This window comes from Schistocerca serialis, chromosome 7, assembly GCF_023864345.2.
Source record: "Schistocerca serialis cubense isolate TAMUIC-IGC-003099 chromosome 7, iqSchSeri2.2, whole genome shotgun sequence".
Classification (NCBI taxonomy): Eukaryota; Metazoa; Arthropoda; class Insecta; order Orthoptera; family Acrididae; genus Schistocerca; species Schistocerca serialis.
In genome coordinates, this window is record NC_064644.1 from 179,135,302 (window position 1) to 179,163,158 (window position 27,857).

At 43.8% G+C, this 27,857-nt stretch overlaps 1 protein-coding gene across 1 annotated transcript in view; it reads left to right on the forward strand.

Annotated features, from left to right (window-relative positions):
* Nucleotides 1-27,857, forward strand: part of LOC126412950 (uncharacterized) — a 261,056-nt gene that overhangs the window by 223,000 nt on the left and 10,199 nt on the right. The window contains exons 4-5 of the mRNA XM_050082841.1: nt 3,892-4,150; nt 6,440-6,640. Of these exons, the coding sequence (XP_049938798.1) occupies nt 3,892-4,150; nt 6,440-6,640 (460 nt within the window). The remainder of the gene's footprint in view (nt 1-3,891; nt 4,151-6,439; nt 6,641-27,857) is intronic.

The window sequence follows — 27,857 nt, forward strand, 5'->3', positions numbered from 1 at the left end:
CTGGGCAATATTCTACGGAGGGACGAGGCACATTTTACACTACAGGGTGCAGTGAAACACAGAACTGCGAATTTGTGGTACTATTAAACTATGACTGAAGCGCCTAGAACCATTCGGTCACAGCGGCCGGTGTTTATTCTCAGTCCGTTCTTCTTTGAAGTAAATACACCCAGATGGCTTATCACATGTACCGTATAGTCTGCCAGTTATCGAGCCATCCTTGTACAGCACGTGATTCCTGATATGGAAGAGCGGAACTGTGAGGCAACCTCTGCTTTCAAGCATAATGACGCAACGCCTCATGTCGGTCGCCCTGTGAAATATCTGCTTAATACAACCTGCCACGAACGTGTTACCTCCATTTGTTTTCCAAATTCATGGTCTGCAAGATCACTTGATCGGAATCCATGTGAGTTTTGTCTGTGGAGTCTATCTAAAGCAATGCATTTACCAGGGACACGTTTGGTCTCTGCTTGATCTGAAGGCCAGTAACTCGTTGCTGATGTCCCACCAGAACTGCTGCGAGCAACTGTTAATCACCTTGTTTTACGGATGCAGCAGCTCGTCGACGTCTCCGGTGCTAAAATTGAACAAACTGTGTAAGAGGCGGTTAACAACAAAATCAACATTATGACTTTCTCACTTGTTTGGCCTTTTCTGCCCACGTTCCGTTCCTAATCCATTACATATGGACACATTTCTATGCGTATTCTGCACATTCAAAGCGCCAAATTGACGCCTGGTGGCAAAAATTGGAACTAATTTTTCCTACCGCGTATCGGTTTCGCATTAGAATATATCCAGTTTCGCTGCAATACGATAACTACAGCCCAAACTGGACCCTTTGCGAATAGTTGCACTTTAATTATAACTACTGTAATTCTATCATTTGTCTATTGTCTTAGACCTGTTCTGTGAAATAAATTTCATTTTAATCACATGCCTCCCTCTTGGTGTTCCAATTTTCACAAACAGTAGTGTACTACTATTGCTAACTACTACTCCCATTACATTTTTGACATTACAACTAAAGTGACGCAAAAAATCGCAGCATTAAGGAGTAATTAATGAAGAGTAAGGCAGTTTCGAGACTACATTTGTCTAGGTTACATATTTAAGTGATTGACATTGCGAGATCACAGGTTACTGTAAGAGTGGGATTAGCCATAGTAAATATCATATGCAGGTACATTAATAACAGGTGTAGGTGCCAGAATGTTGAATACAAGCATGCAGACGTGGAAGCATTGTGTTTGAAAGTTGCTGGATGTCAGATTGTAGGATGAAGTTCCATGCCTGTTGCACTGGCTCGGTCAATATAGGGACGATTAATGCTGTTTGTGGATGGCTGTGGTGTTGTCGTCCGATGATGTCCCATATGTGCTCCATTTGTATACAGATCTGGTGATTGAGTAGGCTGAGGCAACATGTCGACACTCTGTAGAGCATGTTGGGTTACAACAGCGGTAGTGGGCTAGAATTATCCTGTTGGAAAATACCAACTGGAATGCTGTTCATGAATGGCAGCTCAACGGGTCGAATCACCAGATTGACATACAAACTTGCAGTCAAGGTGCGTCACATAACCACGAGAGTGCTCCTGCTGTCATACGAAATCGCATCCTAGACCATATCTCCAGATATAGGTCCTGTGTGTCTAGTACATAGACAGGTTGGTTGCAGGTCCTCCACTAACCTCCTCCTAACCAACACACGGCCATCACTGGCACCGAGGCAGAATCAGCATTCATCAGAAAACACAACAGATCTCCACTGGGCACTCCAGTGTGCTCTGCCCTGACACCACAGAAGTCGAAAATGGCGTTGGTTTGGGGTCGGTGCAATACACGCTACAGAGCGTCTAGCTCGAAACTATCCTTGAGGTAGCCGATTTGTAACAGTTCGTTGTGTCACTATGGTGTCAACTGCTGCTCAAATCCCTGCTGTAGATGCAGCACAATGCTCCAGGGCCATGCGCTGAACACGATGGCCTTCCCCCCTCGGTAGTGTCATGTGGCCATCTGGAGTCCGGTCTTCTTGCGACAGTACAATCTCGTGACCACCACTGACAGCAATTGTGTACGGTGGCTACGTCCCTGCCGAGTCTTTCTGCAGTATCGCAGCCCTATTACACGACCTCGTACATACTCAGTGAGGTGTTAATAATGGCGTCTTTGTCGCCACAAAGACATTCTTGCCTAACACAACTCATAAAGTCCAATCGAAAAAGGCAACTAACGCTCACGACCGTAACAGCGCGTATTAAAAGCAAACCTGATTTGCATCCACATAGTGGCGCTACTAGCACCACTCTTATGCGACTGACACGAAACTTGAACAGTGATGTTCCTTCAGCTGTAGAAACACACCTACCAACTTTCGTTTATGTCGCAAAACTCCTCCTTGGTGCTGTGATTTTTTCCGTCAGTGTATTTAGTCGCATTAGGCAAGGAACTTGCCCCCCTTCTTGCAGCGGTGTACTGTAGGTCTCTAGAAGAGCGTAGCGTTCCAAAGGATTGGAAAAGGGCACAGGTCATCCCCGTTTTCAAGAAGGGACGTCGAACAGATGTGCAGAACTATAGACCTATATCTCTAATGTCGATCTGTTGTAGAATTTTGGAACACGTAATATGTTCGAGTATAATGACTTTTCTGGAGACTAGAAATCTACTCTGTAGGAATCTGCATGGGTTTCGAAAAAGACGGTCGTGTGAAACCCAGCTCGCGCTATTCGTCCACGAGACTCAGAGGGCCATAGACACGGGTTCACAGGTAGATACCATGTTCCTTGAGTTCCGCAAGGCGTTGGATACAGTTCCTCACCGTCGTTTAATGAACAAAGTAAGAAAATATGGACTACCAGACCAATTGTGTGATTGGATTGAAGAGTACCTAGATAACAGAACGCAGCTTGTCATTCTCAATGGAGAGAAATCTTCCGAAGTAAGAGTGATTTCAGGTGTGCCGCAGGGGAGTGCCGTAGGACCGTTACTATTCACAATATACATAAGTGACCTTGTGGATAAGGTCGGAAGTTCACTGAGGCTTTTTGCAGATGATGTTGTGGTGTATCGAGAGGTTGTAACAATGGAAAATTGTACTGAAATACAGGAGGATCTGCAGCGAATTGACGCATGGTGCAGGGAATGGCAATTGAATCTCAATGTAGACAAGTGTAATGTGCTGCGAATACACAGAAAGATAGATCCCTTACATATAGCTAGAAAATAGCAGGTCAGCAACTGGAAGCAGTTAATTCCATAAATTATCTGGGAGTACGCATTAGGGGTGATTTAAAATGGAATGATCATATAAAGTTGATCGTTTGTAAATCAGATGCCAGACTAAGATTCGTTGGAAGAATCCTAAGGAAATGCAATCCGAAAACAAAGGAAGTAGGTTACAGTACGCTTGTTCGCCCACTGCTTGAATACTGCTCAGCAGTGTGGGATCCGTACCAGATAGGGTTGGTAGAAGAGATAGAGAAGATCCAACGGAGAGCAGCGCACTTCGTTACAGGATCATTTAGTAATCGCGAAAGCGTTACGGAGATGATAGATAAACTCCAGTGGAAGACTCTGAAGGAGAGACGCTCAGTAGCTCGGTACGGGCTTTTGTTAAAGTTTCGAGAACATACCTTCACCGAAGAGTCAAGCAGTATATTGCTCCCTCCCACGTATATCTCACGAAGAGATCATGATGATAAAATCAGAGAGATTAGAGCCCACACAGAAGCATACCGACAATCCGTCTTTCCACGAACAATACGAGACTGGAATAGAAGGGAGAACCGATAGAGGTACTCAAAGTACCCTCTGCCACACACCGTCAGGTGGGTTGTGGAGTATGGATGTAGATGCAGTAGATGTAGAAGGACTACGCGCTTTGCAGGTTCGAGGGCGATGTATGGGGCGGCGGGGGCGGCGGCGAGGCTCGGCGGCAAGTGGGGACTGTGCGCGCCATGCACGAGGCGGTGCAGCGACGCCTGGGGGCGACGCCGGCGCCGCAGCGCGAGCGCCGCGGCCACGTGGCCGGCCCGCTGTGGGCGCCGCTCACCACTGCCGGCATGCTGGGGGGCGGCGCCGGGGGCGGCGCCGGGGGCGGCGGGGGCGGCTGCCCCTGTCTGAGGGCCGGCGTCGACGTCAACCAGGTGAGCTAGTGCGTCCGCAGTCTCTAGTACATCACACGCCTAGTAGCAAGACAAGAGTCAGGCCCTCACAACACGGTGGTGGTGGTGGTGGTGGTGGTGGTGAAGTTTGGAAGTTAGGACAAGATATACTGCCGTAAGTTAAGCTATGAGGGCAGGTCGTGAATCGTGCTTGAACAGCACAGTCGATAGCGCACTTGCCCGCGAAAGACAAAGGTTCCAAATTCGTGTCCCAGTCCAGCATACAGTTTTAATGCACCAGGTAGTTTCAACACTGTAAAGAAAAAGAAGTATTTTATAAAATGCATTTTACCCATCAGCTGTTCATTTGTCTCATTAGTCAATATCAGTTTCGATTATTAATCATCATCCAGGATGCAGGGTACAATAGATTAGTTAAAAGCACCCCATATTCCCTTGCAGCTAAACAATATCGAAATCGCCGGCCGCTGTGGCCGAGCAGTTCTAGGCGCTTCAGTCTGGAACCGCGCGACCGCTACGGTCGCAGGTTCGAATCCTTCCTGGGGCATGGATGTGTGTGATGTCCATAGGTTAGTTAGGTTTAAGTAGTTCTAAGTTCTAGGGGACTGATGACCTCAGATGTTAAGTCCCATAGTGCTCAGAGCTGTTTGAACCCATATCTAAATCATCCAGTGAAATTGTACAAACACCTGACATAATTTGTTTTAGAATACTCACAGTCACATGTCTTCTCTATTTTACCGAGATATGACTGTCAGTACTCCAAGCCAAATTATGTCAGGTGTTTGTACAATTTCGATACTGTTTAGCTTCAAAGCAATATGGGATGCTTTTAACTAATCTATTGTTCCCTACATCCTGGATGATGATTAATAATCGAAACTGGTATTGACTAATACCGCATAAATTTGGACGAAATCGGCGATGACGAGTAGGCGCAGTCTCCTTGTTAGTGGCTAGCAAAATTATTGCTGTAGTGGAACAGTTTATGAAGGAAAACAGACGCAATACACTAAACGAAACAGCCACAGTTATGAATACTAGTGTTGGTTCAACGCGCAATATTATCCATGACATGCCGCGATTCAGTAAAGTGACGCAAAATGGGTGCCACGTGAGATGACTGCTGAATTGACCATCAGGAACTTTTGCATCGGTTCCAGACCGAAGGCAATGGATTTATGGATGGAATTGTTACAGGTCAGAAACAGGTGTGTACTGTCACTAACTTGAAACATAAACATCGAGCAAGGAATAATGGCAATAGATCTTCGCCAAATCCGAAAAATTTTTTCATCCATCATCGACTAGAAAAATTACGCACACTTTCTTTTGGGATGCAAAATGAATAATTTTGGAGCATTACATGGAAATGGGATTGAGTTCCCAGTAACTGATACTGAAATTAGTACAAAAACACTTTCACCTTGCAATTGGAAGTAAACGGCACACATATCTGCAGGTAAGAAATTTTAAAGCAACAATAAGGGAAAGACCAGTAAACAGCCAAGGCTTGATACTATGACGTAGCCTGGCATGAGCGTGTTTACAACTCAATAGCCGCTTCCGGCCGACTTACTTTCCATTTTAGAATATTTCTCGCGAAGTTTTTCCACTTCAGAATTAACAAGCGTTATATCCCCGCACTCGTCTTTTCAACCGCTTTCTGATGCCGTAAAGAAAAGTACATCATTTTATATAAAAAAAATCATACTAGCTTCGATGTCTCGATCATTACAAGAGTTAAAACTTTTTATCGCATAGCAAACGTACAAGCCCCTTTGCGTGCTATCATTTACAAAAACTTCGTTTCGATATCTGGAGCCGTTCAAGAAATAAAACGGGTGTTATGTCTTACGCGGCTCACTCTGCTTGCTGGGTGGAAACCTCGTAAAGCCGCTCGGGGTAACCGAGCGGTCTCGGGCGCCTTGTCACGGTCCGCGCGGCTCCCCCCGTCGGAGGTTAGAGTCCTCCCTCGGGCATGGGTGTGTGTGTGTGTGTGTGTGTGTGTTGTCCATAGCGTAAGTTAGTTTAAGTTAGATTAAGTAATGAGTAAGCTTAGGGACGGGTGACCTCAGCAGTTTGGTCCCATAAGACCTTACCAAAAATTTCCAAATTTTCCAAACCTATCAAAAATTCCGAACCGTATAGAGTGTGACTTTTCAAGATTCAGTGACAAAGAATTAGCAATTAAGCGTTTATTAATGTTCATGAAAGATTTACTAACCGCTCTTTCTAAGGAAGAAGCTATTACAGAAAAGTGCATATGTGCAGTATAGCACTCGGAAAACGAGCCGGCGTTTGTTCCAGACGGAGATGGCGCTGACTCAGTTTGGCTTCGTGGGCCTGATGCTGCTGCATCCGGACCGGCTAGGTGCACCAGATGCGAGCGAACGAGACCTGGAGGGCTTCGCGCACATGTGGCGCGGCCTAGGCTACCTTCTGGGCATCGAGGATCGCTTCAACCTGTGCTCCGGCGACCTAAACAGTGTCCGCCGCCGCTGCCAGCTGGTGAGTCTGTTCCTCATACTCTTTGCCTTCTGGCCGCCGTCCTTCTTCCTCTGTTATTCTTCCTTTTGCAACTTTATTGACTACGAACTTTTATGTACAGTGTTGTCAGTTAATAGGTTATGATCAGTACGTTATCTCTCCCTCTTCACCGAAATACGTGTGACGTACTCTGATGAGCCAAAACATTATGACCACTGCCCATTGCGACGTAGGATGCCGCCTGGTGACGATGCAGGAGCGTGACGCGGTAACAAAAGTATGAAAGCGGAGCAGACACGTATAGGGGACCATCCTAGCGAAGATATGGTTTGCAAATGAGGAAATCCATTGAGGTAAGCGACTTTGACAAAGTGCATATTATTATTACGGAGACCCTCCGAGCGTGTACTTATCTTAAAAGAAAGATTAAGGAAAGGCAAATCTACGTTTCTAGCGTTTTTAGACTTAGAGAAAGCTTTTGACAGTGTTTACTGGAATATTTTTTTTTCAAATTCTAAAGGTGGCAGGGGTAAAATACAGGGAGCGAAAGGCTATTTGCAATTTGTACAGAAACCAGATGGCAGTTATAAGAGTCGAGGGGCATGAAAGGGAAGCAGTGGTTGGGAAGGGAGTGAGATAGGGTTGTAGTCTCTCCCCGATGTTATTCGATCTGTATATTGAGCAAGCAGTAAAGGAAACAAAAGAAAAATTCGGAGTGGGTATTAAAATCCATGGAGAAGAAATAAAAACTTTGTGGTTCGCCGATGACATTGTAATTCTGTCAGAGACAGCAGAGGACTTGGAAGAGCAGTTGAACGGAATGGACAGTGTCTGTAACACGCCCGGGGGTACAACTGGGTGGGGTGGTACCTTATACTGGTTGTCGTTTCGACCGCGCACCCTGTCCACACCACGTACCTGATAATCCCGCGGCGGTCGTACTGTTGTGCTCCACACTGCTGCTGACTTGCCTGAAATTATCTATCGAAATATATAGGCTGGTTTACGGGAGCCACTCAACGTTGAAACACAACACTGTTCTACGTCCGGTATGAACAACTATATTCTGAGACGATAAAAGAAAATCGCATGTTGCACTGTTTACATTCTAATTCATAAGTGTTTATCCCAATTAATGGATTATTATCTGTCCACAAAAATCACTAGGACGAGCGTACGCGTAACCGAACATGACGCGGATTATTGTTGACGATGCGAAAGCCGAATGAGCGCACGTAAGTTCTTACGCTGGTCACGCATACACAGATATTTTGTACCAGTCCTCCTTGACACTAGTAATGACATGGCACTGCTCGTAAAGTTAATTTTTCAGTTCTCAGTTCTCACTTGTACGAGCGTGCGCGTAACCGTCGCGGCGCGGTTGACTGTTGATGCGGAACGCGATGACCGAACGCACGTTCTCAAGCTCGCTACAAGACACTGGCACTTGACTGCACTCTTTTATGGTAACTAATTTCTACTGACTCACATCATTTTATTCTGCGAGACCGAACAGGGCGCGGATGATTGATGCTGTGCGACACGCGACGAGAGGATGCACAAATGCCTTATCGGCGGCACTGTTCATTTTTAATTACATCTTGACACACTTTCCTCTGAATCACTTCCATATTTCATTATTTTACTGTAATAGCACTTGTAGCAACACTTCAACTTCCGTGCTAACAATGTCTCTCACATGCAGAGCTACCCACAACGCAACATAACATATCTTCGTCCCGCGCTCGACTCTGCAGACGCGGTTGCCCGCAAAGATACTCCACAACGAAGCCAGCGATATGACAATACGCTTACAGGTCGTCTCCACAAACGCCGTTATCGAGGTGAACGGTGGCTCGAATAGTGCAGCGCGCCACGGACGCGGGCTGTTGGGAGCGGTATTATGCTATGGGAGACGTTTTCCTGCGCTTGCATGGGACCTGTGGTAATAAACGAAGACACGCTGACAGCTGTAAACCAGCTGCATCCCTTCATGCTTGATGTCTTCCCCGTCGGCGATGTTACCTTTCAGCAGTATAATTGTCCGTGTCTCGGAGCCACAACCGTGCTACAGTGGTTTGAGGAGCATTATAGTGATTTCACGTTGGCGTCTCGGCTACCAAATTCGCCTTATGTAAGTCCTACTGAACCCATCTGGATCTCCATTGGGCGCCTTCAAAAAAAAAATGGTTCAAATGGCTCTGAGCACTATGGGACTTAACATCTGAGGTCATCAGTCCCCTAGAACTTAGAACTACTTAAACCTAACTAACCTAAGGACATCACACACATCCATGCCCGAGGCAGGATTCGAACCTGCGACCGCAGCGGTCACGCGGTTCCAGACTGAAACGCTTAGAACCGCACGGCCACCACGGCCGGCGGGCGCCTTCAGTGCGTACGCAAATCAGGGGCCTGTTACTTATGAGAAGACATCTGATGGTACATATCTCTACAAGTCCAGCAGCAATCTATCGAATCCCCGATATGCAGAATCAGCAATGTATTTCGTTCCGAAGATGGACGCAAAAGCTATTAAGCAGGTGGTCATAATCTTTTGGCTCATCAGTGTATGCGTCTGTTCGTTAGTTTGTTATTTGGCAGCTTTCAGTAGAAGAGATCAGTTTCGTAGTATCGAAGATGGACAAGGGCTCTTACCTCTTAAGGTATGCGCTTTAGAGCACTTGTTTACTGGACTTTTTTATGGTTTTCCTAAAGTTTTTTGTCTAGAGTTTGTTTGCCAATCGTCCTCCATTAATATCGCAACAGCGATCGTGTAGCTGCCTCTTGCACTGTTAACTGATTGCAACGTCGAGACAGTGTTACTCTCCCCTTTCATGCATAGCATTCTTTAGGAAGAGATACCATAAATTAACGGATTCTGATCACAGGTACCTATAAAACCCATTTGGATGTTTTCTGTCGTGATATGCGCATTGACTTCAGCAACGAATATTTGACCTCTTTGAGTCATCTCTTCTTCGTCGTCCGTAACATCTCGTGCTTGGAGCGTAGTTATACGGCGTCACGTTATCCTAATTTTCTTTTCAGATTAGTAATAAACCCAGTGGCGCCGTGAAGTCTCTGCACCCGATATATCTGTCTACGTTCAATACCCAGTGTGGGAAATGTTTGTAAAAAACGGAAGAACCGCATTCTCGCGTTTCACCCAACTTCGCCATTACACACTGCTTGATTAAACTGAACTGCAGCATATGATTTCCTTTGAAAATTATATTGCTTTCTCTTTTTTTCACATAGTCCAGTAAGTTTTTAATATTGCTTTTGACTTTCAATATAGGGAGTTTTTTCAGGAGCTCGTCATACATGCTGAAGCCTGTGACGTGATAATCATCGTATTATGTTCTCTAATTCGATTTTACACTGACGGAAAAAAATGGCAGCGCCATGAATGAAATGTGCGACATAAACGAAAATTGGTAGGCGTGTTTCTACATCTGAAATACGATGTCTATTCAAATTTCGCACCAGTTGCACAAGAGTGGCGTTAGTAGCGCCACTATTTGGATGCAAATAGGTTTGCTTTGAATACACGCTGTAACGGTCGTGAGCGCTAGTTACCTTTGAGAGTGGACGTGGTGATTTGATGTTAGTCAAGAATGCCTTTAAGGCGACAGGATGCAATTATCAACACCTCACTGAGTTTGAACGAGGCCGTGTAACATGGCTACCAGAAGCTGGATGTTCCTTCTGCGATACATGATTGTTGGCAGCAGTGGTTACAGGAATCTACATCTACATGGATACTCTGCAAATCATATTTAAGTGCCTAGCAGAGGGTTCATCGAACCACCTTCACAATTCTCTATTATTCCAATCTCGTATAGCGCTCGGAAAGTATGTACACCTATATCTTTCCGTACGAGCTCTGATTTCAATTCTTTTATCGTGGTGATCGTTCCGCCACATGTAGCTGGGTGTCGACAAAATATTTTCGCATTCGGAGGAGAAAGTTGGTGATTGGAATTTCGTGAGAAGATTCCGTCGCAACGAAAAACGCCTTTCTTTTAATGGCTTCCAGCTAGTGGTGTACATGTTCTGCTTTTAACCCGCCCATGTTTGCCCGGTGGCCAGGCGGGTAGGCCGCCGCGCGTTGTCAACAGAACGGGCAGGCAGGTTGCTTCACTCCCAGCCAAGCCAAGCAGAACCCAACCCGGGCAGGCTGCGGAAATTTGCTTGCCTGCCCATATTACTGCTGAGCTGCGCTACGCAGCCGTTTAAACTGCGTGCGTCATGAACATTAATTAAAAGTTTTTATTTTACCTGAGCACCAAAAGACAAACCCCAACATTATATATTTCAGGTCAAAAAATATTGGGTTTTATTTGTACATTCTTCCTTTACGTGTATATTTCGTGCTTATTATTTATACAGGTTGTTACAAAAAGGTACGGCCAAACTTTCAGGAAACATTCCTCACACACAAGGAAAGAAAATATGTTATGCGGACGTGTGTCGGGAAACGCTTACTTTCCATGTTAGAGCTCATTTTATTACTTCTCTTCAAATGGTTCAAATGGCTCTGAGCAATATGGGACTTAACATCTTAGGTCATCAGTCCCCTAGAACTTAGAACTACTTAAACCTAACTAACCTAAGGACATCACACACATCCATGCCCGAGGCAGGCCTCGAACCTGCGAATGTTGCAGTCCCGCGGTTCCAGACTGCAGCGCCTAGAACCGCACGGCCACCGAGGCCGGCACTTCTCTTCAAATCACATTAATCATGGAATGGAAACACACAGCAACAGAACGTACCAGCGTAACTTAAAACACTTTGTTACAGGAAATGTTCAAAATGTCCTCCGTTAGCGAGGATACATGCATCCACCCTCCGTCGCATGGAATCCCTGATGCGCTGATGCAGCCTTGGAGAATGGCGTATTTTATCACAGCCGTCCACAAAACGAGCACGAAGAGTCTCTACATTTGGTACCGGAGTTGCGTAGACAAGAGCTTTCAAATGCCCCCATAAATGAAAGTCAAGAGGGTTGAGGTCAGGAGAGCTTGGAGGCCTTGGAATTGGTCCGCCTCTACCAATCCATCGGTCACCGAATCTGTTGTTGAGAAGCGTACGATCACTTTGACTGAAATGTGCAGGAGCTCCATCGTTCATGAACCACATGTTGTGTCGTATTTGTAAAGGCACATGTTCTAGCAGCTAGCAGCACAGGTACTGTGTCCCGTATGAAATCATGATAACGTGCTCCATTGAGCGTAGGTGGAAGAACATGGGGCCCAATCAAGACATCGCCAACAATGCCTGCCCAAACGTTCACAGAAAATCTGTGTTGATGACGTGATTGCACAATTGCGTGCGGATTCTCGTCAGCCCACTCATGTTGATTGTGAAAATTTACAATTTGATCACGTTGGAATGAAGCCTCATCCGTAAATAGAACATTTGCACTGAAATGGGGATTGACACATTGTTGGATGAACCATTCGCAAAAGTGTACCCGTGGAGGCCAATCAGCTGCTGATAGTGCCTGCGTCCGCAGCTCGTCGTCGTGCGGTAGCGTTCTCACTTCCCACGCCCGCGTTCCCGGGTTCGATTCCCGGCGGGGTCAGGGATTTTCTCTGCCTCGTGACGACTTGGTGTTGTGTGATGTCCTTAGGTTAGTTAGGTTTAAGTAGTTCTAAGTTCTAGGGGACTGATGACCATAGCTGTTAAGTCCCATAGTGCTCAGGGCCATTTGATAGTGCCTGCACACGCTGTACATGGTACGGAAACAACTGGTTCTCCAAAAAAAAATGGTTCAAATGGCTCTGAGCACTATGGGACTCAACTGCTGTGGTCATAAGTCCCCTAGAACTTAGAACTACTTAAACCTAACTAACCTAAGGACAGCACACAACACCCAGCCATCACGAGGTAGAGAAAATTCCTGACCCCGCCGGGAATCGAACCCGGGAACCCGGGCGTGGGAAGCGAGAACGCTACCGCACGACCACGAGATGCGATCTGGTTCTCCCGTAGCACTCTCCATACAGTGACGTGGTCAACGTTACCTTGTACAGCAGCAACTTCTCTGACGCTGACATTAGGGTTATCGTCAACTGCACGAAGAATTGCCTCGTCCACTGCAGGTATCCTCGTCGTTCTAGGTCCTCCCCAGTCGCGAGTCATAGGCTGGAATGTTCCGTGCTCCCTAAGACGCCGATCAATTCCTTCGAACGTCTTCCTGTCGGGACACCTTCGTTCTGGAAATCTGTCTCTATACAAACGTACCGCGCCACGGCTATTGCCCCGTGCTAATCCATACATCAAACGGGCATCTGCCAACTCCGCATTTGAAAACATTGCACTGACTGCAAAACCACGTTCGTGATGAACACTAACCTGTTGATGCTACGTACTGATGTGCTTGATGCTAGTACTGTAGAGCAATGAGTCGCATGTCAACACAAGCATCGAAGGCAACATTACCCTCCTTCAATTGGGCCAACTGGCGGTGAATCGAGGAAGTACGGTACATACTGACCAAACTAAAATGAGCTCTAACATGGAAACTAAGCGTTTCCGGACACATGTCCACATAACATCTTTTCTTTATTTGTGTGTGAGGAATGTTTCCTGAAAGTTTGGCCGTACCTTTTTGTAACACCCTGTATAAATAAAAATGAATTGCCAAATGTGTTGATAAGCGTGAAACTCGAGAACGGCTGGACCAATTCGGCTAATTTTTTTTTTTTTTTCTGTGTTCGCAATTCTCAGGACAAGGTTTTTATGAAATAAATTTTTTTTGAAAATCGACCGAAAAATTGGAAAGTTTGAGAGAAACTGAAAGCTCCGTGTGTCCGTGTGTAGTATTGCATACAGTCTTGATGAAATTTTGCACACTACGCTTTGAAACCAAGAGGAAGGTCACAGTCTACATAAAATTTCGTAGGGTGCATGGCAGAGGTTACTTTACCTAACGGAATTCTACAAATTGTACGTTTTTATTCCGATCTTGATGAAATTTGCCACACTTGATATTCAAAGCAGGATGAAGGGCGCTGTCTGCTTAAAATTCTGAATGCTGCATAGCGGAGGGTACTTTACTTACACACTTCTACACCAACCTACAGTTTTATTGTGAATATTTCCATGTGTATATATATGCGTGTGTGTGTGTGTGTGTGTGTGTGTGTGTGTGTATACATACAATTATTTAAACGAAATGTCTATGACCTTTTTGAAATTTGAGAGATGTCTGACACATTCACAGTCATCGTGTTTCACAATTCGCGCACAGCAAATGTCATTTAACAGTTGCAAACAATTTTTGGTTGAGCGAACGTGTTATATTGGCTGTAAAAAAACCTTGATGTTAACGAAATGAATTTTCAGATTCAAAATACGATACCTGGCGAATTGATGACATACAAGTCGGTTTATTCCGTTACTAACCAAGATGATGTAGTCAACTATCCTACGGAATTTTTAAATTCGCTGGATTTGCCCGGATTACCGCCTCCCAATCTGCAATTAAGTCGGATCGGCAATCATTATGTTGCGAAAGGTAAACCAGCCACGTCTTTGTAATGGCACCCGGCTTGCAGTGAAGAAATTAAAGAACAACGTAATCGAAGCCACAATTTTAAAAGGAAAGTACAAAGGTGAAGATAGTTTGATTCCACGTATCACTATGATTCCGACCGACATGCCATTCGACTTTAAACGGTTATAATTTCCAGTGCAGCTTGCATTTGTCATGTCGATAAATAAATCGCAAGGGCAGTCGTTATATGTTTGTGGCATCAATCTTGAAAATCATGTTTTTCACATGGCCAATTGTATGTCGCATAGTCCCCTGTCGGGACACCTTCAACATCATTTGTTTGCGCACCAGAAAACAAAACTATCAATGCTGCGAATCAAAAAGTATTACAATAAATGCTACCTAGCAATAAACTTTGACACTGCTTCACTGATCACCACAAAAGTTGACAGATATATATGAGTTTTCATAGATAGGTGAAGAGGAGATGAACTGAGGTGGAGAAGTCCAACAGAGAGAGGACGAGTAGAAGGATAGAGGGTGGGGGCAGATGGGTCAAGGGATGGGGATGAGGGGATAGGTGAACAGAGAGAAAGTGAGAGAGGAATAAATAGTTAGAGAGAAAATAGGGGAGGGAAGATTAACTACGAAAGTATGGAATAAATAAATGCCCAGACAACGCCGGGTTTTCAGCTAGTTGTCAAATATAAAAGGATTTCTTCGAGACTTCACAATCTATCAATACTAGATGTTCTCAATTCGAACCACCATCAGATCACATCTCAAACAGGTTTGCGTAGCAAGCAGAACAATCACTGAAAATGGAGCTCCTTTGTACACTAAAAGCTACAGATAACCACCAGGGGCGTAGATAACGGCGAGCCCATGAACATAGTGTTTTTTGTTTTAGTGGAACACAATGCAGTCTGTGTTGCAGTTTTCAACAATAAAACGGATGGATATTTGTACTAAAGAAGCGAACCTCCACCCCCCCCCCTCCAAAAAGAAGATTGGTCCCCTCCCCAGAAGAATAAATTATCTACGCCCCTGATAACCACTGTACTGCAATTAGAACCAAATTAAGATTTTGGAAGTCTAGATTCTTTAACTTTAGTATGTTTCAGCCAAGTATGACACCAGTTATACAAATATTTAACTACTTTTCCAGGATGTATTTTACTGGTTCTGTGAATTCATTCGAAGTTGGCAAAATCATTCTAAATTGCCAAAACGCATTTTAACAAAATCGAAGCACTTGTTTCGTGTCCAGTTCGTCTAAAAACTATAGTACTGGGAATACAATGGCGGCTCTGAGCCATTTTTCGCGGCGTCTACGTTTGCGTCATGAGAGTCCACACATGTAGCTCGGACCCTCATGATGCAGGCTTAGACGACGAGTGTTTACTTGCATGATGCAAACCTAAACGACGACTGCAGACCCTCATAACACAGACTTAAACGACGAGTCAGAACCCTCATGACGCAGACATAGACGCTGTGGAGAGTGGCTCAGAGTTACCATTATATTCCTGGTACAATACATTCGTGGAAGAAGACGCTCTTCCTTCTAAAGGCATTTGTAGTGTCTAGGTCTTCAGCATCTTGACCCTGCTTGTGGGATTCCCCTTAATATAGAAATACAGGAATAAAATTACATTTCGCAATGTGTATGGAACTCAACAAAATAAATTGTAATTTAAACTCATAATGTGTATTGCCCTAATCCACAAATGAATATTTTATTTTGCAGAACACTTTTCAATATAAAATATTTACAAATTTTCCTTCAGTTCCCCTGAAAGTATTATTTAGGCCAAACCAGATACTCCTAAAAATATTTGGCTACTTTTGCAAACACAAGTAACAGAAAATGGTTTACAAACAATAATAAATGTCACTTGGCATGATTGAAATCAAAAGGTTTAGTCTAAAATAAAAATGAACTGTATACATTACAAAATTTCTATCTCAGAAATTGACGCCCAGAAAGCACAAGAAAGAAAACTGCACTCTTAATTAGTAAATTTGCACTCAAACTCATAGTTTCCTATTTAATGTTCTACTGTATTCTTAATGTGTCTGCTGATTAGTGTTTGAATTAATTATGACGAGATCGTTAAGTCTGTCTGCATTAAGACGTGAACGTTTTTCGCTAATTACGTTTCCAGCGCAACTAAAAATTCTCTCACTAGAGGCGCTAGTGGCTGGTATATTTAATATTTTTCTCGCCACACACGCAAGTCGAGAAAGTCGTTGGGAGTTATTTTTCCACCACTGTAGAATATCTCCCTCGTTCACACAGTGTTCTTGCAAGTGTCTGCTGACTTCATCATGTAGGAGAGGAGACTCTTCTGCCCAGTCCTCAAATTTCGCCATTTTGTACGGTCCTGGATTTGTTTCTTGGGTGCTGTGATTGGGCACTTGTACTGAAACTATACAGGTTCCAATTAATATTTGCAGAATAATGTGAAGATCGTATTACACATAGTTGAAATTATAATAGTTTTTAGATGATTCTATCATTTATCGTCCAGTAAAGTCACCAGAAGATCAAAACTAACTGCCGGACGATTTAAATACGATATATATTTTTGGTGTAAAAATTACCAGTTGGCAATAAATAATGAAAAGAGCGAGGTTATCCGTGTGTGTACTAAACTAATTCCTTTAAACTTCGTTTACAAGATCAACCAGTCAAATCTAAAGGCTGTAGATTCTACTTAATACCTCTGATTACAATTACGACCTACTTAAATAGGAATGGACACACAGAAAATGTTGTAGGCGTTTTAATGATAAAACACTCTTTTGGAGCATTGCTACGCAGTTGGAGAGCATTTTCTGGTACGATTGATGGAGGAGGTTGAAAGAGTCTAAAGAAGGGCAGCTCGTTTGGTATTATCGTGAAACAGGGGCAAGAGTGTCGCGGAAATTATACAGGAGTTGGGGTGGGACTCATTAATACAATGGCGTTTTTTGACGTGGCGCGATCTATATATGAAATTTAGATCACCAACTTACACCTCCGAATTCGAAGATATATTGTTGAGTCCCATCTACATTGGAAGAAATGATCATCAGAATAAAATACAAAAAAGCAGCGCTCAGACGGAGAGATGTAGGTGTTTTATCCCGCGCGAAATTCGAGAATAGGAGACAAATAAGTTGAAAGTGGTTCGATGAACCCTCAACCAAGCACTTGCGTGTGACTTGCATTATATTAGGAGCTTACCTTCAGCACACATGCCGGCTGGAGAGGCCGAGCGGTTCTAGGCGCTACAGTCTGGAACCGCGCGACTACTACGGCCGCAGGTTCGAATCCTGCCTCGGGTATGGATGTGTGTGATGTCCTTAGGTTAGTTAGGTTTAAGTAGTTCTAAGTTCTAGGGGACTGATAACCTCAGAAGTTAAGTCCCATAGTGCTCAGAGCCACTTTCAGCACACATCTGTCGTGCTGCTTGGTAAACATCAATTTTTTCATCCTCAGTTAACTTTCTTAATGTGCGGTAGTTAGGCACCATAATCGTAGCAATTTTATGCAACGTACTAACGCACATTTTCTGTTCTAGAAAGGCATCGGCGGCTTGTTTCAAAGGTTTCATGTCCTGAAAATACATCTTATCAACATACATATTTCACAAGTGGTTCTATAATATTCAGATGGAATAAAATTACAAACCTCTTCATCATTATCCCGTGCAGTACAGTGAGCTTTTAAGGCATAAAACCACGGTAGAACTAAATGTAGGGTTGGCTCCTTGTCTCCCTCTAGATCAACTGTGGCTTCTTTAAACGGCTTAAGAAATGCTATAAGCTGGCCAGTTATATGGTGGTCATAACCCGGCATCTTATCAGAGGCACCTTCGTTATGTAAGACAGCCTTCACTGAATCAATATGAGAATGGACTGATACAAGCATGTCAAAATAACACTGCTTTAAAGGTGAGTTCAGTCTCACACAGAGACCTCTTCTCTTGAAGTTGGAAACCGGGGAAACCGTAGCCCGCACTGTATTAAGAATGGCTAACATATTTGGAATATTTTCTTTCAAAAACTGTTCGCTCAGAACATGTTTCAAGACTGTGTTTATACTATGAGCCATGCATGGAAGACGCTGATATATTTCGAGAGCTTTGACAATGTTACTGCCCTGGTCTGTGACAAACGTAATTTTGGCAATGTCTTCACGAGAAACACCCATAGTTTCTAAGCGATCTTCCAACTCGTTCGAATATTCGAGCCAGTTTTTCGCCAGTCAGGAAACGCAGAGCACATCAGTACATATTTATTCAAACGCCAGTCTGAATTTATGTTATGCATTGTCACGGACATGTAATGCACCCCTTTGTAATTGTCTGTCAACAGATCAATTGTACTGGTACATATACCAGAACGAATCGCATGCACTATATCTGGGAGCATTTTACTGCGCACTTTATCAGCTAAAGTTTGAACTTTCCTAGCTACTGTCACTCGGGAATGCATAATATTTTTAATATCAACTGAGCCATATTTTTTACCTATGCCGATTAGTGTCTGCCCTAAATTAAGAAATCCTTCTCCCTCTATACTGCTAAATGGTCTCAGGTCCTTAGCACACATTTCGACGCACTTTTCGGCCACTAAATCTTTGTCCTCTTTCAAGATATTTACGGAGTGAGGAAACTGCTTGTCAAATTTGCACACATTTCGTAACATACTCGAGGTTCCCGAATAAATACTTAAGAGCTTTTTACATAGTTTGCATTGAGACACACCTACCGATTTATTTGAAGCGGCCTCATAAACAAACGAAAACGTTTCCCATGCGGCACTTGTGCTCTGTTTCGTTACCAGCATGTATTCACCAGTTGTCAATTTTTTTTTCAATCTCACTAAAGTTCGACCTATTCATTGTGCTGCCCCCACCGTTGCGATAAATGAACTGCGGGCTAACTACCTGGCTACTCCAGTCACAGTAGCTTGACAGCGCAACCTGTTGTCAGGCGCAGCAAGCTGAGCGGGTCCCGTGAAGCTTGGCAGGCCTGCGGGAACCCAGGTAGCCCGGGCTTGCGGGAACCCAAGCCGGCCGCATTACCCACTATGCCTCAGTACACGCGCACTCTTGTGTTTACGTCGCGGCAGGCTGACCTGCATGAATGGTTGCAGAGGAGCTAGGGGCAAGCAGGCTGCAAGGGGAATTTGTACACCTCTACTTCCAGCCCAAATCCTATGACACTCTCTCCCATATTTCGCGATAATACAAAACGTGCTGCCTTTCTTTGAACTTTTTCGATGTATTCCGTCAGTCCTATCTGGTAAGGATCCCACACCGCGCAGCAGTATTCTAAAAGAGGACGGGCAAGCGTAGTGTTGGCAGTCTCCTTAGTAGGTCTGTTACATTTTCTAAGTGTCCTGAAATTAAAACGCAGCCTTTGGTTAGCCTTCCCCACAACATTTTCTATGTGTTTTTTTCCAATTTAAGTTGTTCGTAATTGTAATACGTAGGTATTTAGTTGAACTTACAGCTTTTAGATTAGACTTATTTACGAGTTCCTTTTAGCACTCATGTGGATGACCTCACACTTTTCGTTATTTAGGGTCAACTGCCACTTTTCGTACCATTCAGATATTTTTTTCTTAATCGTTTTGCAGTTTGTTTTGATCTTCTGATGACTTTATCACTCGATAAACGACAGCGTCATTTGCAAACAACCGAAGACGGCTGCTCACATTGTCTCCCAAATCGTTTATATAGATGAGGAACAGAAGAGGGCCTATAACACTACCTTGGGGAACGCCTGAAATCACTTCTGTTTTACTCGACGACTTTCCGTCAATTACTACGAACTGTGACCTCTCTGACAGGAAATCACAGATCCAGTCACATAACTGAGACGATATTCCATAAGCACGCAATTTTACTACGAGCCGCTTGTGTGGTACAGTGTCAAAAGCCATTCGGAAATCCAGGAATACGGAATCGATCTGAAATACCTTGTCAATAGCACTCAACACTTCATGTGAATAAAGAGCTAGTTGTGTTTCACTGGAGCGATGTTTTCTAAACCCATGTTGACTGTGTGCCAATAGACCGTTTCTTCGAGGTAATTCATAATGTTCGAACACAATATATGTTCTAAAATCCTGCTGCATATCGACGTTAACGATATGGGCCTGTAATTTAGTGGATTATTCCTACTGCCTTTCTTGAATGTTGGTGTGACCTGTGCAACTTTCCAATCTTTTGGGTACGGATGTTTCGTCGTGCGAAAGGTTGTATATGATTAAGTATGGAGCTAATGCATCAGCATACTCCGAAAGGAAGAAGACGCTTTTATTAAGTGACCTGAGTTGCTTCACTACTACGAGGTTATTTACTTCTACGTTACTCATGTTGGCAGCTGTGTTCGATTCGAATTCCGGAATATTTACTCGTCTTCTTTTGTGAAGGCATTTCGGAAGGCTGTGTTTAGTAAATCTGCTTTGGCAGCATTGTCTCCTATAGTATCTCCATTGTTATCACGTAGAGAAGGCATTGTTGTTTCTTGCCGCTAACATACTTCACATACGACCAGAATCTCTTTGGATTTTGTGCCAGGTTTCGAGGCAAAGTTTCGTTGTGGAAACTGTTACAGGCGTCTCGCATTGAAGGCCGCGCTAAGTTTCGAGCTTCTGTAAAGGATCGCCAATCTTGGATATTTCGCGACTTTTTAAATTTGGCATGTTTGTTTCGTTGTTTCTGCAACAGTGTTCTAACCCGTTTTGTGTACCAAGGGGAATCAGCTCCGCCGTTTGTTAATTTATTTGGTATAAACCTTTCAATTGCTGCTGATACTATTTCTTTGAAGTTAAGCCACATCTGGTCTACACTTATATTATTAATTTGCAATGAGTGGAGATTGTCTCTCAGGAAGGCGTCAAGTGAATTTTTATCTGATTTTTTAATAGGTATACTTTTCGCTTATTTTTCGAGGGTTTGGGGATTGCAGTATTCAATCTCGCTACGACAACCCTGTTTTCACTAACCCCTGAATCGGTTTTGATGCTGGCTATTAACTCAGAATTATTTGCTGCTAAGAGGTCAAGTGTGTTTTCACAACCGTTTACTAGTTGCGTGGGCTCATGAACTAACTGCTCGAAATAATTTTCAGAGAACGCGTTTAGCACAATTTCGGATGATATTTTATGCGTACCTCCGGAATTAAACATGCATTTTCGCCAACATATCGAGGGTAAATTAAAGTCACCACCAACTATTATCGTATGAGTCGCATACGTGTTTGAAATCAAACTCAAGTTTTCTTTGAACCTTTCAGCAACTGTGTCATCTGAACTGGAAGGTCGGTTGCCAACAATGACCTCTGCCCATACTAACTCACAGGAAGTATCTACTTCAATTTCGCGACAAGTTAAACTACTTCTAACAGCAACAAACACGCCACCGCCAACCGCGTTTAGCCTATCTTTTCGGAACACCGTTAGGTTCTTCGCAAAAATTTCGGCTGAGCTTATATCTGGCTTTAGCCAGCTTTCAGTGCCTATAACGATTTGAGCATCAGTGCTTTCTATTAGCGCCTGGAGCTCTGGTATTTTCCCAACAATGTACGGTAGCAAGATGATCAGGCTCTGGACGGCCAAGTGGCACTAGCGAGAGGGAAGACCATCGTGTTCGGCGTGTAGCTCTGGCACATCGTACTGCATCTGCAACAGCAATCTGAGCAGCAGCTGGCACCACAGTGAAACTACGCACCGTTACAAATCGGTTGCTTTAAGGACATCTCCGAGCCAGATACCGTGTAGCGTGCATTCCACTAGCCCAAAACCACCGCTATTTGCGACTTCAAAGGCGTCAAGGGACAGCTCATTGGAGGGCAGGGTGGAGGTCGATTGTGTTTTCTGGTGGAAACTGGTTCTACCTCAGTAATAGCCATGTTTTGGTAAGGAGTAGGCCAATTGGCGGGCCTGCAACCAACGTGTCTGCGTGCTGGATACCTTGGACCTACACCTGCGTTATGGTCTGGGGTGCAAATTTGTGTGACAGCAGGAGCACTGTCGTGGTTATCCAACGAACCCTGACTGCAAATTCGTACGTCAGTCTGGTGAATTGATGTGTTGTGCTGCCATTCATCAACAGTATTCCAGTTGGTGTTTTCCAGCAGGATAAGTTCCAGCCACATACTGCTGTCGTAACCCAATATGCTCAACAGAGTGTTGACATGTTGCCATGGCCCGCCCAATCATCAGATCTGTCTCAAATCGAGCACATATGGGACATCATCGGACGACAACTCCAGCGTTCACAATCTGAAGATGAGCTTAATAGGGTCGAAACTCTATGTGTGACTGGTTGCAGTTTTCTGGTCTTACAGAATATTAATAATGATGTGATGGTGGTCTCAAAACATTATCTGATTGAAAGTATCCAGACACCCTTATGTCATGCGAAACTGACCACTAAATGTCGCAAGAAGTGGACCCACCAGTATAAAATTGCATTTTGTTGTTGTTGTGGTCTTCAGTCCAGAGACTGGTTTCATGCAGCTCTCCATGGTACTCTATCCTGTGCAACCTACATCCTTCTGAATCTGCTTAGTATATTCATCTCTTGGTCTCCCTCTACAATTTTTACCCTCCACGCTGCCCTCCAGTACTAAATTGGTGATCCCTTGATGCCTCAGAACATGTCCTACCAACCGATCCCTTCTTCTAGTCAAGTTGTGCCACAAATTTCTCTTCTCCCCAATTCTGTTCAGTACCTCCTTATTAGTTATGTGGTCTAGTCATCTAATCTTCAGCATTCTTCTGTGGCACCACATTTCGAAAGCTTCTATTCTCTTGTTGTCTAATCTATTTATCGTCCATGTTTCACTTCCATACATGGCTACACTTCACACAAATACTTTCAGAAACGACTTCCTGACATTTAAATCTATACTCGATGTTAACAAATTTCTTTTCTTCATAAACGCTTTCCTTACCCTTGCTGGTCTACAAATATCTTCTCTGCTTCGACCATCATCAGTTATGGTTCAAATGGCTCTGAGCACTATGGGACATATCATCTGAGGTCATCAGTCCCCTAGAACTTAGAACTACTTAAAAAATGGCTCTGAGCACTATGGGACTTAACATCTATGGTCATCAGTCCCCTAGAACTTAGAACTACTTAAACCTAACTAACCTAAGGACATCACACAACACCCAGTCATCACGAGGCAGAGAAAATCCCTGACCCCGCCGGGAATCGAACCCGGGAACCCGGGCGTGGGAAGCGAGAACGCTACCGCGCGACCACGAGCTGCGGACGAACTACTTAAACCTAACTAACCTACGGACATCACACACATCCATGCCCGAGGCAGGATTCGAACCTGCGACTGTAGCGGTCGCGCGGTTACAGACTGAAGCGCCTAGAACCGCTCGGCCACACCGGCCGGCAACATCATCAGTTATTTCGCTCCCCAAATAGCACAACTCATTTACTGCTTTAAGTGTCTCATTTCCTAATCTAATTCCCTCAACTTCACTCATCTTGTATCCTCCTTTCAAGACGCTGTCCATTTCGTTCAACTGCTCTTCCAGGTCCTTTGCTGTCTCTGACAGAATTACGATGTCATCGGCGAACCTCAAAATTCCATGGATTTTAATTCCTACTCCGAATTTTTCTTTTGTTTCCTTTACTGCTTGCTCAATATACAGATTGAATAACATCGGGGAGAGGCTACAACCCTGTCTCACTCCCTTCCTAACCACTGCTTCCCTTTCATGCCCCTCGACTCTTATAAATGCCATCTGGTTTCTGTACAAATTGTAAATAGCCTTTCGCTCCCTGTATTTTACCCCTACCATCTACAGAATTTGAAAGAGAGTATTCCAGTCAACATTGTCAAAAGCTTTCTCTAAGTCTACAAATGCTAGAAATGTAGGTTTGCCTTTCCGTAATCTATCTTCTAAGATAAGTCGAAGGGTCAGTATTGCTTCATGTGTTCCATCATTTCTACGGAATCCAAATGGATCTTCCCCGAGGTCGGCTTCTACCAGTTTTTCCATTCGTCTGTAAAGAATTCGTGTTAGTATTTTGCAGCTGTGACTTATTAAACTGATAGTTCGGTAATTTTCACATCTGTCAACACCTGCTTTCGTTGGGATTGGAATTATTATAAAATTGCGTGTATTGGTGAGTATTGTGTCGACAGCAGAGAAGCGGTAACAGCGGAATGGGTCAGTCGAGAGAGCTCAGTGACATCGAAGGTGGGCTGGTCATTGGGTGTCACCTGATTAACACATCCACCAGGCACCTTTCAACCACTCTAAAGCTGTCCAAGTCAACTGTTGGTGATGAGACTGTGAAGAGGAAACGGGAAGGGACAACCACAGGCAAATCATGACCAGGCAGACCCCAAGTACTAACGGACAGGAACTGTCTGGCATTGCGGAGGCTTGCTGAAAAATTTTGCGTGATATCGGCGGAAGAGATCACTCGTGAGTTCCAAAGTGCTACCAGCAGTCCATCTAGCGCAGTGACTGAGCGTAGCGAGCTAGAAAGAATGGGGCACTATGATCGAGCAGTTCCTCATATGCCACACACTTCTTTTGTCAGTGCTAAGCGACGCTTGAGATGGAGTAAAGAGCGACGCCACTGGACCGTGGGTGATTGTAAACGATTTGGAGTGATGAATCACGCTACACTCTGTGGCAATCTGATAGAAGGGTTTGGATGTGGCAAACCTGCCATTATGTGTAGTGCTGTTGTTGTTGTTGTTTGTTTGGAGGGAAGAGACAAAACAGCGAGGTCATCGGTCTCATCGGATGAGGGAAGGATGGGGAAGGAAGTCGGCCGTGCCCTTTCAAAGGTACCATCCCAGCATTTGCTTGGATCGATTTAGGAAAATCACGGAAAACCTAAATCAGGATGGCCAGACGCGGGATTGAACCGTCGTCCTCCCGAATGCGAGTCCAGTGTATGTGTAGTGCCAACAATGAAGTACAGAGGAGGTGATGTTGCGGTAGAGGGTTGTTTTTCGCAGTTATGGTATGGTCCTCTTTTTGCACTTAAGAAAACGCTAAACGTCGAAGGATATTATCTCATTTTACAGCATTTTGTATTTCGTATTGTAGAAGAACAGTTCTGGGACCATGATTGATTGTATCAGCATGACAATGCGCCCTGTCTTAAAATAGCATCTGTTAGGCAGCTGGTTTGTGGACAACAACGTTTCTGAAATGGATTGGCCTGCCCCGAGTCCTGGCCTGAATCCAACGAAATACCTTTGGAATGAGTTAGATCTTAGACTTCTCTCCAGACCGCAACGTCCAAAGTCACTACCTTCTCTGGTTTCAGTCTTGTGAAAGAAAGGACTGTCATTCCTCCAGAGACATTCAGACACCTCACTGAGAATGTCCCCAGCAGAATTCAAGCCGTCATAAAGGCGAGTGGTAACAGAACACACCATACTAATGTCCTCTGACAGGGGTCCAGATACTTTTGATCACGCATTGTATACTGAGGATCTGACAAAGTACAAAGTTATTGCAAATCATTGAACCGATTTCATAAATTCACTGTAGCTATAGTAAATGACATACTTTCACAAAACTCAACACTCATAGAAAACCTCAAAAATTTTGTATTGTTTCAGACACCATATTTATATCCTTTGACAGGGGTCCAGATACTTTTGACCACGCAGTGTTTATTGAGGATCTGACAAAGTACAAAATTCTTGCAAATCATTGAATCGATTTCATAAATTCACGGTAGCTGTAGTAAATGACATATTTTCACAAAACTCAACACTCATAGAAAAACTCAAAAACTTTGTATTGTTGCAGCCGCATTTCAGATTTCTGTCACGAGAGCACAGCAGTGAGGGATTAGGCAAGATGGTGACAGGCGCCGAGAAAGCGTATTTTGTGCTTGAGCTGCAATCGCATCAGTCTGCCATAACACTGCACGGTTACTTCAGAACGAAGTTCTGCAAGGATCCAACAACTGCCGACTCCATTTGGCGATGGTATGCGCAGTTTAAAGCTTCAGGATGCCTCTTCAAAGGGAGATCAACTGGTCGGTCGACAGTGGGTGGAGAAACGGTTGACCAAATGCGGGCGACTTTCACACTTAGCCCACAGAAGTCGACGAACAGAGAGCTGAACTACAACCGACCGTTTGGAAGATCTTAAGGAAACTCCTGAAGTTGAAACCTTACCGCCTGCAACTGCTAGAAGCCCTGACTCCCAATGACGCACAGACATTTTGAGTCTTTGGCATATTGCAGCAGCTTATGAATGGTGATGGGTTTTGCGAGAAACTCATCTTCAGTGATGAGCAATATTTTTTTGTGACTGACGCTGTGAACAGGCATAATGTGCGAATCTGGGGCACAGGGAATCCCCGCACTATCATGCAGCACATTCGAGATTCCCCAAAAGTTATTGTGTTCTGTGCAGTCTCGCCACTGAAAGTTTGCGGTCCTTTGTTCTTCTGCGAAAAGACTGTTACAGGATATCTTTATCTGGACATACGGAAAATTCGGTCATGCCACAAATGGAGACTGACAGTGCGGACTTCACCTACAAACAGAAAGGCGCTCCAACCCACTTCCATAACTATGTTAATGAATTCTTAAACAGGAAATTGGGAAACTGATGGCTCGGTTGTGGTGGGGCTGAGAATCAGAAATTCATGTCATGGCCTCTATACTCTCGCAACCTAACCCCAAGCGACAATTCTGAGCGAGGTTATGTGAAAAGTTCAGTGTCTACACCTCCTCTACCAATAAATCTACCAGAAATGTGAGATCACATCAACAGTGCTTTTGAACACATTGATTGAGACATGCTGCACCGAGGGAGGGAACTTGATTACCAACTTGATATCTGCAGAAACAGCAGGGGCGTAAATATGGAGAATTTGTAAAATATTGAAGAAATCTTATGCCTGTGACAATATGTCAGGTAATATAAGAGGGACATTCAATAAATAATGCAACACATTTCTTTTTATGAAAGCAGGTTAATTTTATTCAGTGTTCCAATACACCTTATTATGAGGGTTGAAAGTGTTGTTAACAAAAATTCTCTATTTAAACTAGACTGAACTGCATGTGACTGCTTTAGCCTTTAATAAAACTTGCATCTGACTGCGTATTTAACGGAACTGAACTTTATCTGACTGCATGAAAATATTGTTAGAAAATTAATACTCAACATACACATCTGACTGCATGAAAGTTTAGTGGTAAAAATAAATGAAAGTCACCAACCTGCATCTGACTGCGTCTGTGGACTCAGCTCGTGCACTCCTTCCCATTTAGCCGATAATAAAACATACATTCAACTCAGCCGTAGTGCAATGGCATAGAATTGTCATTCTAGATAAGTTTACTCATTTTGGCCCTGTTTGTTACTTAATAAAAATTCTGTCCTGATCTGAATAATTTGCCAACTGTGCAATGGCATGTAGATTATTTTACTCTGATAAATGAAATTATTAGCTTTACTCATGGGAACTTTACTTTAATGTACCTTTTGGTTCAATGCAAGCACAGGATGCGGAGAACGACATAAGGTGTGAGATGAAACTCTAATTTTATCTAAAAAATATTCATTGTCCAAACATTTAAGGTACATGTGAAAAACTAAAAAAAACTTCTAAAGCATGGATTTACGAGAAAATTTCACAAAACGCTTATTGCATCAACAATGGGATTTCTATCTAGCTTTTAGGCATTATTTAACCAAAGAAAA